Here is a 19930-nt window from a genome sequence, read left to right on the forward strand (position 1 = left end):
TCTCTTGCTTTTTTAAAAAAGGGAGAAAGTGAAAGCAGAAAACAGACAAAATGTTCCCTTTCGCTACCAGTATCATTCAGATCATCAATAGTACATTAACTAGATCACCAAAAAACAAAGAGGAGCAATATTGAGACACAAATGGAAACCCAAAAAAGAGACAATGATAACTCAACCACTACTACCCAAATAAATAAAGTTACAAATTTAATGAGACTACACTGAAAACATCGAACACCTAAATCTATCTAAACACTTGCATTATAATATCCTTCCCCTCATGAGCAGGGTTTCCTAATGTTTCGGGGATTTTTTTAAGAGAGAAGCCAAGCGAACATAGCTTGTTCTTTCTCAGCATCTAAATCAGAAGAAAGATCAGAAAAAACAGGAGGCTCTTGCAAATGATCATCATTTTCACATAACCAAGAGATGAACTGCTCCTTCTCATCCCACAACTTGAAATCTTGGCCGATACAATCGACGGTCCCGATTTCCCAATCCCAATCAAATCCACCATGATGATCAAAGTTTGATGATGATGAAGCTGTTGATCTTGATCCTCCACCATTAGACCCTATGGATGTACTCACATTATAATTATTGTTATTACTATTGTGTTGATTATGATTTTGATCTTCTGCAATTGGGCTCATTCCCATAGGTCCATTACTCTCACTAGGGCCCACACTATTCTCTTCATTTGTGGTTCCTAAAAGCCCATCAAGGCCCATTATTTCTTCAATACCCAACAACTCTGTTTCCTCTTCATTAAACATTAAATTCTCATCATTTTCCACCTCCTCCCTAATATTATTATTATTATTATTAGAAATTTTATTCTTGGGTATACTAAAGTTTTTATCTCCCACTAAATTGCTCATCTCCTTGGTGGGCCCCACTGTTGCTAGAACATTAGCAACACTGTTGTTATTGTTGTTGTTGTTGTTGTTGTTGTTGATGAGGGCTTTATTGTTTCTATTCCTTTGCATTGCAGCCCTGCTTGTGCGGCCCCCACGGCGCTTAGGTGGCGCGCTCGCATTGCTCATGTTTATGATGATTTTGCCACCATTAGCATCACCATTGGGCCTTCTAAATGTATGGATTTTCCTGCTCAAATGAGAGTTCCAATAATTTTTAATCTCATTGTCTGTTCTTCCTGGTAGTTGCCCAGCAATCATGGACCACCTGCATATATATTGTGTTAGCCCATTTAAGAACAATGAAAATAATCATTCACATGATTATTAATCTAAAGGTCCTATTTGTGTACCAATGTAATAATAGCAAGGGTCCGATCATATAGTTATTATCAAAAGAATGAGACGGACATGTTTGTAGTCGTATCTAGAGATTAACTAGTACGAAGTATATTATATAGGATCTTTTTTCTGTCAAAAAATCGGAGTTAGATCCGATTTAACTATTTATGTTGGAGTAATTTTAACTTATTTTCACTGAACTAAACTTCTGAAAGCGGTAGTGGTAATCACGTGTGGACCTTGTGTACTCATATCGATAGCCACGTCGTGCATGTCGTGGTGTAGGGTTTTTCTCTCATCATGTTGTTAGGGATGGCCACAGTACAAGTCATTCTCAACTAAAGAGCAAATATGTCCGGAAAACAAATCATTAAAGTATAATAGGCCCAAAGATTACCAACTTGCGCAAAAAAAGAGATGACAAATTATTAGGTAGTTTGATTTCTACCAACGATCTTGGAGTCCTTTCACTACTTGTCAACTCGTATAAAATTATGACTTATGAGTAAGTACGTACAACATTAACGTAATAAGACATAATTTCATCGTACATTTAATTTCTAATTTAATACCAATTTCAAAAATTAAACGTACTCGTTAAATTATATTATATAGGATCTTTTTTCTGTCAAAAAATCGGAGTTAGATCCGATTTAACTATTTATGTTGGAGTAATTTTAACTTATTTTCACTGAACTAAACTTCTGAAAGCGGTAGTGGTAATCACGTGTGGACCTTGTGTACTCATATCGATAGCCACGTCGTGCATGTCGTGGTGTAGGGTTTTTCTCTCATCATGTTGTTAGGGATGGCCACAGTACAAGTCATTCTCAACTAAAGAACAAATATGTCCGGAAAACAAATCATTAAAGTATAATAGGCCCAAAGATTACCAACTTGCGCAGAAAAAGAGATGACAAATTATTAGGTAGTTTGATTTCTACCAACGATCTTGGAGTCCTTTCACTACTTGTCAACTCGTATAAAATTATGACTGATGAGTAAGTACGTACAACATTAACGTAATAAGACATAATTTCATCGTACATTTAATTTCTAATTTAATACCAATTTCAAAAATTAAACGTACTCGTTAAATTATACTCTGTATAGATTATTTAGACATGTAAAATGGTTGATATTTTAAAGCTCAACCGCCTTATTCTCTTTATATGATCATTTCTCATTGATTTGCTAGAACTCCCTAGAGTCCCACGGTCCCATAATTTTAATTAATTGAAAACACTTTTTTTGAGTGAAATGACCCTCTTGGTCCATGCTACTTTTCTCATAAACCATATGAATCTCTTCATTTTATTATAAGTAATCAACAAATTTCATTATAATCTCCTTTTAGAAAGCTTCAAAGGATAATTCTAAGAAAATGATTTTTATAAAAGGGAGTAATCTGTTAATTATATGCATGGACGTTGATTTTTTTAAGATACGTTAAAAGATAATTGAAAAGTGCGGGTTTGAAAAGACATCATAAAAAGTTTTAAAAGTCGCTTTTTCTTAAGATACGTTCAAAAAGTCTGATGTAACTTGCACGTTTTGTATTTATAATAAAGTAATTTTACGTAAAACTAAAAATCGTCGTGAATCGTGATTATTAATATAAAATAAAATCATGCTATTATTCATACAACAAATAATTTTTATTTTCTTTAAATTTAAATAGTTTTACTGAATTTCATCCATGATATTCCGATGCACAAGTTTCTAGATTATCCATGCACTATATAGTCCGCGTGTTTGTGTGAGTTGACAGACACCCAACAAGGTTCATTTTGCAAGAACAACCTTATAATTAATTTATGATGATATAGACTAGGCAATATGCATGCATACCTAAATTATTTATTTATTTATTACACGTAAATATACCTCATGGCCTTAAATTACACAATGAAATATCATAAACTAAACTTTATTAATATTATTAGAATTAGAATATAAACTAAACTTTATTAATATTATTAGAATTAGAATATTATTTAATTGGTAAAATTGACTATACATCGCATATTTTCAGTGTTAATATTGATAATTTTACACTACGTGCGAAGAAACAAGCCACACCTCACCGGCCCACTTTCACAGTCCAAAAAGGCCGGGAGGCTTTAAATATACATCAACTAACAATATTAATTGTAAAGAGACTAAAGACATCATCATAAGACATTAATAAATAGAAAGTGAATATTTTTATGGTGACACCCTTTAAATTGCAAAATATATGAGAGCCACTACTCACTATTAAAAGTAGTAATATACTCGGTAAATTAAAATGACCGGTTAAATTGTAAATACACAGAGCACGGTGAATTGATTTTAATAAAATTGCAGACTTCTGACCCCTAAAAAAGTCGAGGTTATATTTCATTTAAATTAGGATGATCTTGTTAAAGTTGTGAACATTATTTGACCCTGTAACCGAGTAATATTACGATAATTGTTTTTTAATTTCTTAGAAAAGAAAGTGTTGCAACGAAAATAGAACTGACCTATTACCCATAGTAGAATGGAGTTTGATAATGATCTCTTCTTCATCGGGTGTGATATTTCCTCTCTTTAAATCGGATCTCAAATAATTTATCCATCTTAATCTACAACTCTTTCCACACCTCAATAACCCTACATGCAATTTAAAACAGTACAAAATTAGTTTTGGGATTTCCAAAAAAAGCCAAACCTTTAAAAAAAAGTAATTAAAGCAATGATGCCAAATGTATAATTCATTTATGTGATTTCGATCCTCAATATTATCATCAACTCATCAAGTAGGCTACTGAAACTTGTAGGATATGGCATATGCTCACAGAAGTACAGAATTATTTAATTAAAAATTTGTCTTTTAACAAAATTAAACAAAACGGAGTATTTTTTTTTAACAATTTATGGGTTCCACAAATTTAATTGTTTTTGGATATGAAGATTGACAACCAAACTGAAGTTGATACATTTCATTTCATCAATCTAATGAAGTTTTTTAGGACCAATTCCAGCAATATTAAATTACATGCAATTTAATATCATCACAATAATTGTTTAACACTTACAAAGTTTATCAAAATATATAAAAGACTTCCCTTAAGTCATTTTCAATAGGTAAATTAATGCCTGTTTTTGTCCTATACAATTTATAATTATTTGCTTTTATCACATCAAAGTTGACTACCTTTAACCATATGTCCATATATCAATTTATAACCAATGACACAACCTAATTAGTAGAAATTTAATAAAGAAATTAGGGATCTAATTCTTTTTTACTAAAATAATAATAAGTTAGTTCTAATAATTTAACAAGAACGAAAAAATTAATAGTACATACATTATGTACTTCTAAAGCATATGAGGCCACATATTATTATCCTATAATAATAATATTGTCTTCATAATACATACGAAAAAAATAAATTAAAATGAAGTAAAACCTGCATTTTTAGGCAATGATCTCCAAGACCCTTCTCCATTTTCTTGAATATATTTCAACAACTTATTATCTTCCTCCTCCGTCCACCTCCCACGCTTCAACCCGACCTTTTCACAACACGGCGCTCTTCCCATCTCCGTGTATGTACGTTTGTCTCAAGCTAAGCAAGTTATCGAGGTCAGTCGATAATAAGAAGGATGGAGATCGATGACAAACCAAATAATATATATTGTGACACAATAAGAAAGTATTTAATAATAAATAACCAAGCAAAAGAAGAAAGAAAGAAAAGAAGATCAAAGATTTAGGTGTTTTTAGAAAGGAAAGTTTGTTATAGAGTGAAGAGTACTTGTAATAATATTTGATGTGTTTTTTTTTTCTTAGAGTAGAGTGTGATATTGCATGGGAGTAGTAGAAAGTGTACAATATAGTATAAGTTTATAGTTATATAATGTAATATACCGCAAATTTTAATATAAAGTGTGATAGTATATTTATAATGGTTCACGAAATATAAGAAAGTGTAAAAGTTTATGAAAAGTGGAAGTAAAAGTGGGTCCATAATAATGGATTAACGGCTATGGATTGGGCCACGTCGACAAGGAAGTGAAATAAGTAGTCGTGGCGTTTTGTGGGTCGAGACTCAAGAGCCTCGTGACGGGGCTTTCCATCCCCCACGTTGAAGTCTAGTCTCTTACTTTCTCTCTCTAAAACTCTAGCTTTCTCTTTCTAGATTTTTTTATTTTTTTTTTTGAGAAAAAAATTTCTACGAGTATCAAGTTTTACACTTTTACTGTTATAGGGTTCTACTTGTAGTTAATAAGGACAATCATTGTTTGGACAAATTAGTACTTTGATGGCTAGAGATTTGGGTTGTTATATATTAATGTTACAAAAAAAAAAAAAAAAAAATCACTCCTTGGAAATTAAAAATAGACGGGTTTGTCTACGAGTTCGATCTTACCCTAAATTATGGGTTAGAATCTTATATAAGTGTTATTGGGATGGAGATTATGATATAAATTTCATTTTCTTCTTTTAACTCTGCATGTTCTATAAATATTGTCTTAAAAAATTGTAAAAATTTTGTTACTAAAAAATAAAGTTGTCAATTGGATAATCGATCAAAAGACATTAATTTATAAATGATCATAGTAGTTGGAGCAAGATATATTAATACAAGCAAAAATCACTCCTTGGAGATTAAACTAAAAATAGAGGGGTTTGTCTACGAGTTCGATGTTACCCTAAATTATTATGGGTTCGAATCTTATATAAATGTTATTGGGATGGAGATTATGATATTTATTTTATTTTCTTCTTTGAACTCTGAATGTTCTATAAATATTGTGCTTAAAAAATTATAAAAAAATTCTTACTAATAAAAAATGAAAGATAAATAAAGTTGTCAATTGGATAATCGATCAAAAGACATTAATTTATAAATGATCATAGTAGTTGGAGCGAGATATATTAATACAAGCAAAACTAATGCAAAAACTTTTGTATACATCCGGTTTACACTAATATTAGTGTACATCGAGCAGTATAAGGGTAACTTTTAACTAATTTTAGGGTAACTTTTTGTCTTTTTTTGGGTAACTTTAAACATAGTACAATTTTTATATAAATCAACAACAAGAAAAGTTTTATAAAGGTAATTTAATTACATTCAATCACTAATAATTGATTTTTAGTCATTTAAAATGTGATTCTTTACTAATAAAGCGTAGATAATTTTTATTTGAATTGAGTTACTTTAACGCATATTGGGGTAACTTTTATTCATTTCAGGGGTAACTTTTAATCACTTTAGGCTATCTTTATAATGGATGTACAATAATTATTGTACACCCGATTTTTTTAAAAGTTTGTAAAACTAATGAAACTCTCTTAATTATTATATTTATTACTTAGGACAGATAGATAACAATTCAGATAAGAAAATACAATGCAAGTAATATAGTTTAACATGATTGTCTATCAATAAAACTACACAAGAAACTTATCATGCGTAAATTAAATTATAACTTTTTGTTAAGTATTATCACCACATAAGCTGTGTTCTTTTTTTATTTTCACTAAATTTTTATACCGGAGTACATTTACTCTAGTATATATAAACATGACTAATTATTTAAACTTATTTAATCTACTTATATATTACTGTAATAAATAATAAATATTTATTGTTCTTAACTTACCCAAACTTAATTGCCATATTTTTCTAAAAACTTATCTAAATACACTAATGTTTCCTAAATTTAATTTGTGAACTCATTTTAATAAGATAGAACATATCCTTATACTAGATACAGTCAGCTATAGGCAATGTTATCAATAATATTTGGGTAAAAGATGATGTTTTCGACTTTGTACGTACAATATTGGTACTCAATTCCTAATAATGTCATTAAATATCAACAAATTTTGATTGGTGAGAGTCTGAATATATATTTACAATTTAATGACATGTTAATAATTAATAACTGAATCTTAATTAAAAAAAATGTGTGCCATATATAATTAGACACATGTACTTTGTACGTACGGAGTAGCTAACTAATTAGGATGCACGTCATTATTAACAATATATCACTTAGGAAAAAGTTAGCCTTCATAAACTAGCTTATTATTAGTTCATGAATTATTTAATTACCATCTCCTTAATATGAAACAATTGTTAATTAAGTGCTATATATACAATATCCAATTCATTCCATCAAAGTTAAGACGTTGTACAATGAATCAATCATGTCCTAGGACAACTATAACTCACATAATATTGTCGTGCAAGCATCTCTTGCCAAGCTTACTTCCATTATAATAACAAGATGTACGTATATATTTTTACTATAATAGTACTTACTAATTAAGCTTGAGTGACGGAAAAAAACAAATTAAAATTCAATACATACTCTAAGGGTTTGTTCTCTTACGTTGAAATTCAGTTCAGTTCAGTTCAGCTCAGCTCAGTTCAGTTCAGTTCAGTTCAGCTCCTAATTTCCTTCTCTTATAAAATATTCATTTCAGTTCAGTTCAGTTCAGCTCAGTTCAGTTCAGTTCAGCTCAGTTCAGTTCAGTTTAGCTCAGTTCAGTTCATCTGAGTTCAGTTAATGAGAATAGGCCCTAATTATATAATTTTACGCAATATGAAGAGCTTACTAGGCTTTGAGTATATTTTTTTATTGTATGTATAATGAAATATATTATTATATTTTTTATATAGGTGTAAATGATAAGTGTGTGACACCCCTGTCAATATATACTTTGGGTTCAAATTCAGTTAAATCGCATCTACCGATCTTTTGCATGTTTTAATTTATATGCTAGTAATTGATCGATTTTACAATGTATATATTCTTACTAAGCTTTACTGGTTAAGTGACATTAAAAATAAGATAAAAAAAAATGGTCCAATATACGTACCGATATTAGGTCTACACTTGATTTCGTGGTCCCAATATTAGGTCTATTTTTTTCCAAATAGAGGAAACAAAATTTAATGTAATTATTATATATATATGGTCATTTACTCATTTGTGAGAGTGTAGAAGTATATATAACCTACTATAATTGTCCTACTAGTGTAACTATGATGAACTACACTCAACAACTTTTTCTGGCAGCACCTCTTCGTCTTTGCTCTTTTAGGTCCACTCTCTTTATTTCTTCACAACTAAATATCTCCACACACTTCGATCTTTATTCTTGTATTGTTTAATATCTTATATTATGATATTATTTTATATGTTTGAAGGATCTCCCATTTATTGAAACTTGAGAATATTCCATGATAGAATATATCTAGGTTTTATTGACAAAAAATATAGAATAAGATTTAAATAAAAAATATATTTTTAAATAGTATTCTATTTCGATTTGATTGTTTCTAGTTAGTACACATAGCTATTTGGATTTAATGACTATATGTAAAATGTATCAAGGCGGCGGACAACTAATCTAATCTTTTTAATCTAAATGTATATTGTATGTACAATTTTGCTAATACACGAGATATATAATCTTATGTAATTATGAATCATAGTATCGTTAGATGATATAAGATTTTTTTTTTTTAAAGATGGAGTACGGAAAATTTGAGTAAGATTTTATAGACTTGTGGGATAATAAAGTTATAAGAAAAACGTTTAATTTATTTAAACACGGAGGAAGTAGTGTAGGACTCCGTACAAAAGTTTCTACAATAATTGACTTTGAAAACAAGCAAGAGAAATGATATGCATATAAGCATATTGCGTGAATATATGACCATTCCATTAATCGAATGCTCTCGTTCAATTCTCATCTTTCTTTAAGAGATTTGGATGTGGTCCACTTAATTAATCCTAATGTATAAATCAAAAACTTTTAATTGGTTGGATATATAACAAAATTGATGAACCAATTAGACGGGCCTAAATGTCATATTAACATTTTTATAAGTTAATAAAACGATCATGATAGATTAACAACTTTATAGTTTTAGGGGGCAATAGCTAGGATAGTTTAATTAAGCTATGTATTTTTTATTATTATTATTATTATTTTTTTATTATTTTTTTTTTTTTGAAGACAGTGTATGTTGTTTTTTTTAATTAGTTGGAGAACCCAAATTTAATTTTTTTGCTTCCAATTTAGCCCAAATTCATGTCTTCAACAATTCAAGTTTGATACTTTACCTGTCTAGTAGTTAATGTCACAATCAATCATTATTAGACATCTAGAGGGGCTTGCTGGTTCTTAAGACTTTTTTGCCCTTTAATTTAATGGCTCAATTAAGAGCCTATTTTGTTCATCTTAATTATTTTCACTTATTTTAGGTGTAATAAATTTAATACAATTTGATAAGGGTTATCCAATTAAGTACAAATACAACTAAATTAAAATTTCATAAGGTCTAATAAGTTCGAATTAGTTCAAGTAAGTTTAAGATAAGTGAAAATCAGGTGAGTAAAACATACCCTTTTTCCCAAAGAATAAAGTGTTACCCTATTTCCCAAAGCATATAGCTAGTGTAGTATTCGTCGTGGTATATATATACAAAGTTCCTCTAGCTTTTTTTCTTGTTAAGCCATATATTGTGTATAGTTAATGGGCCAATGTATAATCCCTAATTTAATTTATATTCTTAGGTTGTATAGATATATTGTGCTTACCGGTAATACAATACATAGAAAACTATTCTCTCTGTTTTTGACATGGTATCGGAGCCAAAAAGACTCTAAACCCTAGAACACTAAATTTCTCTCTAATCACCTCTATTCTTCTCTACCGAATTACTCTGTAAAATTAATAACAACTGGATGATGCATGGTAAAATTGATCCTTCATCTCCTTTCTACCATGGTTTGGGTGATTAACTCGGCAATTTGATAACTCATGTCATCTTGAAGGGCGACAAATATTTGGCTATTACTATGTCCTTGAAATCTATTGTATGTTGGCCGACAACCATCAATTATTTTCAAATTCAAAACTATTATTAGACTAAGAAATAAAACAAACAAATCTATGAACAAACACGAAATAACCTTTATATCTAGCTTATCCTTTTTTTTTTTTTGGTGTTCTACCCGGTTGACCCTTTGGGCTAATCCGAATTCGGGGATCAGTTGTGGGTGGTTAGGTTCCAGTCCCCTCCCGATTGTTGTTGCGGGGGATCGAACACGAGTCCTCCCTACCAACTGTAATCCCAATCACCACTACACCAACAACCAATTGGTATATAAAGCTTATCCTTAATGTACATACTACAGGACCATTTAGAAGGAGGCTTATATATATATAGAAAGAACCACCTTTCCCAATTTCAAAATAGTGAATCATACATGATCATTGATCAAAATATCAAATTGTGTAAAAGTGAAAAACACTAGGAATCTTCCTGTATGCCTTTACTTCTTATCCAAACACGTTTCACGTAATTGAAAAAGGGGGATATTCTATCATATATTCATATTGTATATATGTCTCCCTCTAATTTTTTTATTTTATTTTTTTTATCTAAACATGTTTTCCTCGTTTATTTGCATTGTTTCAATGTAAATGAAACAACTTTCTTTTATAATTGTCCAAATTTAAATGACATACTTTTGTGAATCACAAATTTACAGAAAATGACACTACACTAGCTTTTCCTCCTTAAATTATTAATAATTTGAATCTGACATCAACTTTTATTAAAAAAAATCTCATCAACTATCCGATTACATCTACTGTCCAGATTAAAAAATGAGTCAACAACCATTTATCATATAAAATTAGTGTACATTGTGGTATATAGAATACATTGAAATGTATAAGTACGTGACTAAAATTAGTAACCAGTAATATTAATACGAATGTATGTATCTCTCTTATTGGTCTATATTATGATGTAAATGTACCCAATGCAATAAACTATTCAAATAGATGTATCTATAGAGGTCAAAATATGGATTACTTGGGATTAAATGTATTTAGAGGGGTGAAAGGTTTAAGGTATGGCATGATGCTTTTTTTTTTATTTTATTTTTATTTTATTTTTATTATTATTATTATTATTATTATTACTATTTCTTTTAGGAACTATGGCATGATTTTTTTTATTTTAATTTTTTTTTTTTTTAAGGAAACTATGGCATGATGCATTTGGATGATGTATTGATGTGAATTAGGGTATAGGGACATTAAGATCAATATTGAAGAGTCAAATACTCCGTAAGTTATGATTAGGTGAGATTATTGAACGTTTTGAGTAGTGTTAGAGTGTAACTGTGTAATTGATGCAATGTGATGTTGCAATGGTATCAATAATTAATTAAGGTGCTTACAATGTTGAAAAGTCACCTTGCCAAGTTGCAATTAACTACTCAAATATATATATATATATATATATATATATATATATATATATATATATATATATATATATATATATATATAAATTTTATTTTATTTTAATTTTTTATTTTGAGACAACAATATGAATATATTCTAATTTTAAACAATAGTGATCACACACCAATGTGTTTTTGTTTCGTTTAATTAATGGGTTTAGGCACATGGTAATTTAGAAATAAAAGGTAACTTTTACAAGATTAGTGTTTAAACTTTAAACAAATACACGGAAAAATGAGAATCTTTTTATTGTTAATTAAATTAAGTTGATAATTATTCATGGCCTGTTAGATTCATCATTTCTTTATTTAATTTACTACTAGTTTTATGAAGCTGCCGCAATATATATTTGTTACTTGCTCTTTATGTAACATGTGTTCATGGCCATACGTTAGATAAACCGTTATTATCTTATACTGTATTATTATTATTATTATTATTATTATTATTATTATTATTATTATTATTATTATTGTTGTTGTTGTTGTTGTTCCATCTCAATTGTTTCTTAATCTCATTATAAATTTTGAAGAGATATAACATTGATTATTATTAGAAATTTGCTTAATAGCTCTTTTTTTACCTCATCGTTTGTTAGTATTTATATAATTGACTTTTTAGTTAATGAGTTTTGTTATTACGTAATATTATTTTATTTTTTATTTGACATTTTGGTTAAAAGTTAGAGATCACGTTATTTTCAAAATGATACGTCCATTAATATAACGTGTTAATACTTAACATACAATTTGGTTACTACTCAACATATAGTGACTACTCAAAGTTCATTAATGTAGTCCATGAATGTCAAAGAGAACAAGTTAGATAAATTAGAAAGACTTCTTAAATTAGTGAGTTGAGTACAAAATGCATGGCATACCACACACATGCTAATACCTTGAACTATAAATAATGACCTTGCTTATTATCATATAATTCAAGATATTGTCCGACTTGATTGTAAAGGATTTGATCAAATCATATTTATTGATATTGTTTATAGTTAGCAATCCCTTGATTTACTCTTTAGATTGATAGTCAAAGATATCCCTTATTCTTAGCTAATGTTCCTAGACAAGTACTCCAATGTGTCTAGTCGTATTATATTGCTTAATCATGTACTATATATACTCATGGAATCACATCAATATAATTAAGCTTTCCAACATTCTCTTTCCCATAACTCTATCATTGATAACTAATTGATAAGTAATATTGACAAGAAACATAAATGTTTTTAAGGATAATCCTAGATGATATGAATTGAAAAGAGTAGTATTTTTGTACTTACTTAACCATAAAGTAGCCTTAATGAGAAACGAAACGAAATGTCAAAACAAATGGTTCAAAGACGTGCCACAATGCCATTATACTACGATCATCGAAGTATTGAGAAGGATCACTTATAAAAATAGTAATAATTCGTAGTACGTAGCAAAAAAAATAGATCAATGATCGTGGAAGTTATTGATCCAATAGTTTATATATGGTTTGTAGTTCATTATATGACACTAGAGTACTACAAAACAGTCTAATGTTACATCCTCATTAATGCTAATTGCTAACGTCTTGCCTTTTGTCGATTATAGCACCAACTTTGCTGTTACCTCGTTATCAGTCCACTTTGACTCTTTACATCTACATGAATTTTCAATATACTGTAGTAATCAATCTTCAATGAGTATTGAATTTTATTTATATTTATACTTATTAGGATGACTGGATCAATAAGAGTTTGTTCACTTCAGCTTAATTTCAGTTCAGTTCAAATCCAATCAGTTTAGTTCAATTCAGTTTGGTTCAGTTTAGTTTAGTTCAGCTCCAATCAGTTCAGTTCAGTTTTGTTCCACTTAGTTCAGTAAATGTGAATAGGGCTTGAGAATTAGCGCTAATCAAGTTTTATAAGATAGAAATCGGATGATCAGTTTAAAAAAGGGGTGTAAACATAAAAGTGAAACCGAGCGAGGTTAATTAGGTTTAATAAGCATGTTGACGTAACAAATTCAGTTTAAATAAGTGTATATACATAAAGCGCACCCATATTCTTAAATGAAGTATTTCATATCTTTGCTAGTCATCTTATGGATCATATGATATTTCATACGAATATGTAAACAATGGATCGACATTAGATATCAATTGGTGTATTGGGTTAGTTGTATAGTCATCTTATGTATCATATGATATTTCATTTCAAACAATGTAAACAATGGGTCGACATTAGATATCAATTGGCGTATTGGGTTAGTTGGCGTAACAAATTGTTCAATTCAATTGGCGTATAGACGTAACAAATTCGGTTTAAATAAGTGTATGTACATAAAGCGCACCCATATTCTTAAACGAAGTATTTCATATCTTTGCTAGTCATCTTATGGATCATATGATATTTCATATGAATATGTAAACAATGGATCGACATTAGATATCAATTGGCGTATTGGGTTAGTTGTATAGTAATTGAGTTAATTAAAATCCTCCGATAAAACAACTTCTCTAATCCTCAAGATGCTAGTAATTTACGATATTAGTCCGGTATGTAATACGGAGTATAAGCATGTTTGCATGTGTCGTTACTTTGGAAACTTGGTGGCATTAATTAGGTTAGTTCTAATTAATAGGTTAAATTGTGCCACGCATTTAGAATTGAAACAAAGCAATCAATAGTCTAACAAATCAATCAACTTACTAATATTGATCATGCTACATTTGTCCGATGTGTAAACTATCCTTTTAATAATTAATTAGAAGGATCAAATTAAAGCATGGGGATCTAAATCAAGTAGGGTCATTTGTTCATCAGATAATATAAAACAACTAACTTTTTTTTTATAATATATAATATTATTTGGTAGCCCATATATATCAAAGGTTGAATATTTCAGTATAAGATTTGATAAGACATGGCATCATTGATCCTTCATGAATTATGGCCAAATAATTAGTAATATATACTTCCTCTGTTCTTTTTTACTTGATCTGTTTCTTTTATCACGCTTGTCAATGCAAAACTTTAGCGATCAATAACTTTAATTCTTCATAAGTAAAAACTATAAAAGTTGTATATTACGATAGTACTTATTGAGACGAATTAAAAAAGATATCATATGAATATATTTTTCCTTACATATCATTCACAAAAGACGGTCAAAGGAGAGGTGGTGAATAGTGTAAAAGTCAAAACGGATCAAGTAAAAAAGAACAGAGGAAGTATATTAATTGCATATTTTATTATATTATATATTGGTTCGACAAGAAACTTAACAAAAAAAATCATGCAGATTATAAAAGGATTATTATGTAATTCCTCCATTTTCTTTTTTTTTTTTTAGTTGTAATACTTCCATATAATAAAAATGTCACAAAAGTTGCACTATAAAAGGGAGGTTTTTATGGTGAAAGTTGTACTATTATCTTTATTTAAGCTCATAGTGTATTATATGATGTGAAGTTCACTTTTTCTTAAATACGGTGATAAAAGTGTATATATGTTAATTGTTCTTACCAAGTAATTATTATGCAATTGAAAGTACGAGATAGAAACTCATCATTTACACGTGGGCTTTAAATGATGGTTTCGATAAAATTTAATTATTTTAACACTACAAGAAAAATCACTTTTCGTAGCGATTATTTCGTAGCGATTGTTCATTCGCTACAATATGCAAGTATGTTTGTGAAATAATTAAGGATGCCGTATCATTTTTACAATCGCCATGGTTTTCCCATATAAAATCGATACCGAAAGCATAATAATACATATCTACACTATTTTTACACATTTATATAATTTTGAGAAATCGTATCATTTACAATCGCCACTAAATCCTAAAAATCGATACGAAAAGCCTTTTCAACACTAGATATATAAATATTGTTTGAAAAAGAATACATAAAATATGTCATAGCTTATTGGTGAAACATTTAATATAAGAGTTTGAGGTTGCATGTTCGAATCTTATAAAGATCATACGCATGTTTTTTTTTTTTTTTAAGAAAATGAGTTGAACATTTATAGCGATTGTAATCGCTACAATAATCACCACGATTGGATGTAGTTTTTCGTATCGATTATTGAGGCCAACCCCAGCGATATTGAAAACCACTACTGAAAAAGGGAGCCCTCTTGATCACCTAAAGAGATTTTTAGACAGGCTAAGGCAACGGGGGATATTGTATCGAATGATCATTCTTTGGGAAAGCTTTTTGTTGCAATTACAATCGATACTAAAGGTTAAAATAATCGCTACGAAAAGGTTATTTTCTTGTAGTGTAAACTAGTTTTGTACCCGTGCGATGCCCGGGTTGTTTATTGAATTTTAAGATAAATTTTTAATCTATATGTCAAATTTTAAAACATATCATTGATACAAAGTTACTTAGGAATTGATGTGTTTTTGTGGTGATTTAAACTATATAGTAGACATGTAATGACTAATAATAACATTGGTGAAAAACATTTCTTGACCCGTAACCTAAAATATTGACCTTGTCCGAAATGACTCTATATTGTAAAGTATATTGTTTTAATTGATTAGAATACATTATAAATAATGGATGTGGTGCATTTTGAGCTAATTCCTTCGCTCCAAAAAAATACTATGATACAAAAAATAAATTTATATGATAATTTATGACTGTAATAATTTTTTTAATAAAATTATAATTTAATTTGTACATATGAAATATTGATACTTTATGAAAATAAAACTCTAAATTAACAATTTTATCCTAAAATTCTATCCAAATTTGATTGAAAATAGAATTCTTTATGAAAATAAAACTCTAAATTAACAATTTTATCCTAAAATTCTATCCAAATTTGATTGAAAATAGAATTCTAAATTAATTTTTTTATCACACAAATTGAATTCTATATAACTCTATCCTACGTGGCGCGACACTTGGCGAAAATTTGGAGCGCCAAGTGTCGCTATCTCGTCGCCTGGCTAAAAATTTAGCTTTATATATTAGTTATATGATTACACTTTATTGTATTATATAAAATTTTATAGACAAGAAGAAAAATCCTAGTTTGTAAGGTATTTCTCACACGATTCAATATTAAATTAGTCCAATTCAACTTTCATTCTCACTGGCGCTGATACCCTTAAAGAGTCCTTAATGATATTGAATTCATGACTTTTTAAGTCATAAAGTCAAACCCTAACGATAGTTCAAGCTTTATATGAAATTAACCTACCATTTGATGTAGACTTGTAGAGGTTTTTTTGGCTTTGGAGAGTGATAACATAAGTGTGACATTCATAAAAGAAAGCTTGTAGCTAGCTCTCTTAAAAGGTTATTTTTCATACATACAATATACTCATTATAATTTGTACTTCGGATAATTATACATAGTTCTTTTTAAAAATTAAAAAAAAAAAATACTACGTAAAATTAATACATATACCTTACGTCACAAAAATTAAACAGTAAACAAATAGAGAAAAAAAAAAAAAAAAAAGGTAAAAAACATATTAATCTGAGACAGAAAGAATACCCTATATCATGGAGTATTTTTTCAAGGGACAATGAATGTGCTAATGTAACTAATCAATGGGTAGGGCATGGAATAAGCCCATTATCGCTGTCCATGGTGTTGAAATTGGGTATCTATAATTGTAATTACACCTTTCAAGTTGGAATTCATTAAGGGCCTTTTATAGTCTTCATATCTGTACCTTTGTCTAATATCTAGCATTCTAGGCTTCTAGCCATAACATTTGGGCACCAGCTATATTGAGTTGGCCCATATCTAATGATGAACTATGGATGGTCAACACTCAACCAAAAATATTAAATAATACTTTATGTGATTAACTTCAAATATTAAATAATTTTGTACTTTAATAATAATTATAATATCTCAAAAACAGAAAAAGTTATATAACCTGTAGAAAATTAGTGGGAAGCCGAGATACAATATGGGCCCCCCACTCCTCTAACTATAGAAAAGTCTATCCTAATAAAAATATGAGCTGCAGCACGAGCCCCAATGTTCTGAGTCGTCGAGAACTTCTGAACCCGTTTCAGCAATACAACAGCTTCCGTGTCTAATTCTCCGAGTGAAGATAAGAGAAGGGAAGGAATCCATATCCAATTGCTCAACAACTAAATTCATACTCCGTATTTGACTCGCTTGCGATGAGCCACATCAGTCACAACCCGTCCAGGAACAGAGTCAGATAGCCCATAGTGTATTAAAGGAGAAGACCATGTCAAATGAACACATACATCATAACCACGATCCCAAGAATAAAGTAACAAATATGCAGGTTTGAGAGCCCCGTCATTCCCTCCGGACAACCCAATGTCAACCTCTTTTCTCACTGAAATACCTGATCAATAACAAACATCAACAAGGGTATCCCAAACAACATTGTGCCGATGTTTAATACCCATCATACCAGCACACAATATAGCGTGATCACAGAAAATATCCCCTTGTGAAAACCCTTGAACAAGCAAAGCACAGCGTCGAGACATAGAACAATGGAACACCCAATCGGTAGCATAACACACATCTGTAAGTCTTTGTGTTCATTGTCTGACCCAACCCTGAAATAGGAACTGCGCGAAGCCAAGCGGATGTGTGATCTCCCTCCTGCGATTTCCACAATGCTGATTGTCAAGGAGATAAAGAGAAGGTGGGTTCTGTAGAAGCGATAACCTTTATGAAGTATATATCTACCAATTTTTTCATGAGTTTAGGGGCAGCGACCTCACTAGGATAACTCAAAATGTCAGACTCAACCGTTCCATTAAACAGACTCAACGGATCCGCAAAGGTTCGACCAAGGCCAACAACGCTAGCATGCCGCAGTAGCTTTGTCTATAAACAAGCATTTAAATTGAGTTAAGCTTCTAAAATCAAAATTTTTTAAATGCGTCACAATTGCTTATCTTTGTGATGAATTTTTGAAGTTTAATATTTTTATCAACATGTTTTCGAAATGGTGATACTACAACTAGGTTTTCATCATGGTGCTCTTATATCTTTGCTCAAGCCATTATCTAGTTAGATCAAACGTAAAACAATATTATTCTGAAATATTTACACCTTTATAAACACTTTACTTATTATGCTTTGGAGAACAATAATTGATCAACCATTAAATTCTGGAAAAGCTCAATATATATGCAATACTAGTTAGGTGTAACTTGTAAGGGTCTGTTTTGTTCAGCTTAATTTCAGTTCGAATTAACTTCGATTAGTTTAATTCAGTTCAGTTCATTTCCTAATTTCCTTCCCTCATAAACAATTCATTTTAGCTCTATTCAGTTCAGTTCCTTATTTCCTTCTCTCATTAACAATTCATTTCAACTCTATTCAATTCAGTTTAGTTAAATTCAACTCCAATCAGTTCAGTTTAGCTCCAATCAGTTTAGTTTAGTTGTTTTTAGTAAATTGGAACATACCTTTAGTGTATACTAAGGGCATGTATGTTCTCAATGACTGAATTCAGCTTAACTGGACTGAACTTATTAGAGCTGAACTGAACTGAACTGAACTTATTAAAGGTGAACTAAACTGAATTGAAATGAAATGAATATTTTATAAGAGAAGGAAATTAGGAGCTAAACTAAACTTATTAGAGCTGAACTGAACTAGCTGAAATGAAAATAATCGTATGAGAACAGACCTTAAGTATAAAATAGTTTGTGAAATGCTCATAAGCTAACCACTATTCATTAATGGAGCTCTAAACCACTTAAGCATGACTTGTAACTATCGAATGTATATCACTTAAATTGGTATTGTATTTTTTTTAATTTATTATTTTTTATTTTTTGGGTGCAAACTTAAATTGGCATTGTATAGTATGTGTTTATTTAATTTTGACTTATGAAATAAGTTATCCACTAATTATTAATTGGGATATAAACCACTTGACATGGTTTGTATCTTTTGTAGGTGTATAGATTTATTTATGATTCATTTTATTTCTTATTGTTTGTTTTATTTTTCTTTTTTGGAATTAAAAACTTATCAACTCTGACCATAAACTCCCACTAGCAATAGTCAAAATAGTAATGTATCAAATTATCGCATTTTTTCTCAAAGGTTCATCCAATTAATCTCCTTAGGGCCTGTTCTCTTCACCTTAATTTCAATTCAGCTTAGTTTAATTCCTAATTTCTTTCTTCATAAACAGTTCAGTTCAGTTCAATTCAGTAAATAAGAACGTGCCCTTAATGTACATGTAAGACAAATAAATATTATATAATACTTCGTATGATTTAAATAGTAAACATAATGGTACAAGTATAATTTATGTATTTATACCGGAGTAATAATTTTTATCAATTTTACTTACATAAAAACATACTCCAAATAATTATTTCA

The 19930-nt window shown here is 29.6% G+C and overlaps 1 protein-coding gene across 1 annotated transcript; it reads right to left on the bottom strand.

Moving 5' to 3' along the window:
- Positions 1-138: 138 nt before the first annotated feature.
- LOC145591549 (uncharacterized) lies at positions 139-5194 on the bottom strand. The gene is made up of 3 exons (XM_081648041.1): positions 4700-5194; positions 3767-3896; positions 139-1185 (listed from the first exon to the last, which is right to left on the bottom strand). Exons 1-3 carry the CDS (start codon positions 4830-4832, stop codon positions 315-317), a joined length of 1134 nt encoding a protein of 377 aa, XP_081504167.1. The 5' UTR covers positions 4833-5194; the 3' UTR covers positions 139-314.
- Between the last annotated feature and the right edge of the window lie 14736 nt (positions 5195-19930).

The sequence above is a fragment of the Chenopodium album genome, chromosome 2, assembly GCF_948465745.1.
Source record: "Chenopodium album chromosome 2, dcCheAlbu1.1, whole genome shotgun sequence".
NCBI lineage: Eukaryota > Viridiplantae > Streptophyta > Magnoliopsida > Caryophyllales > Amaranthaceae > Chenopodium > Chenopodium album.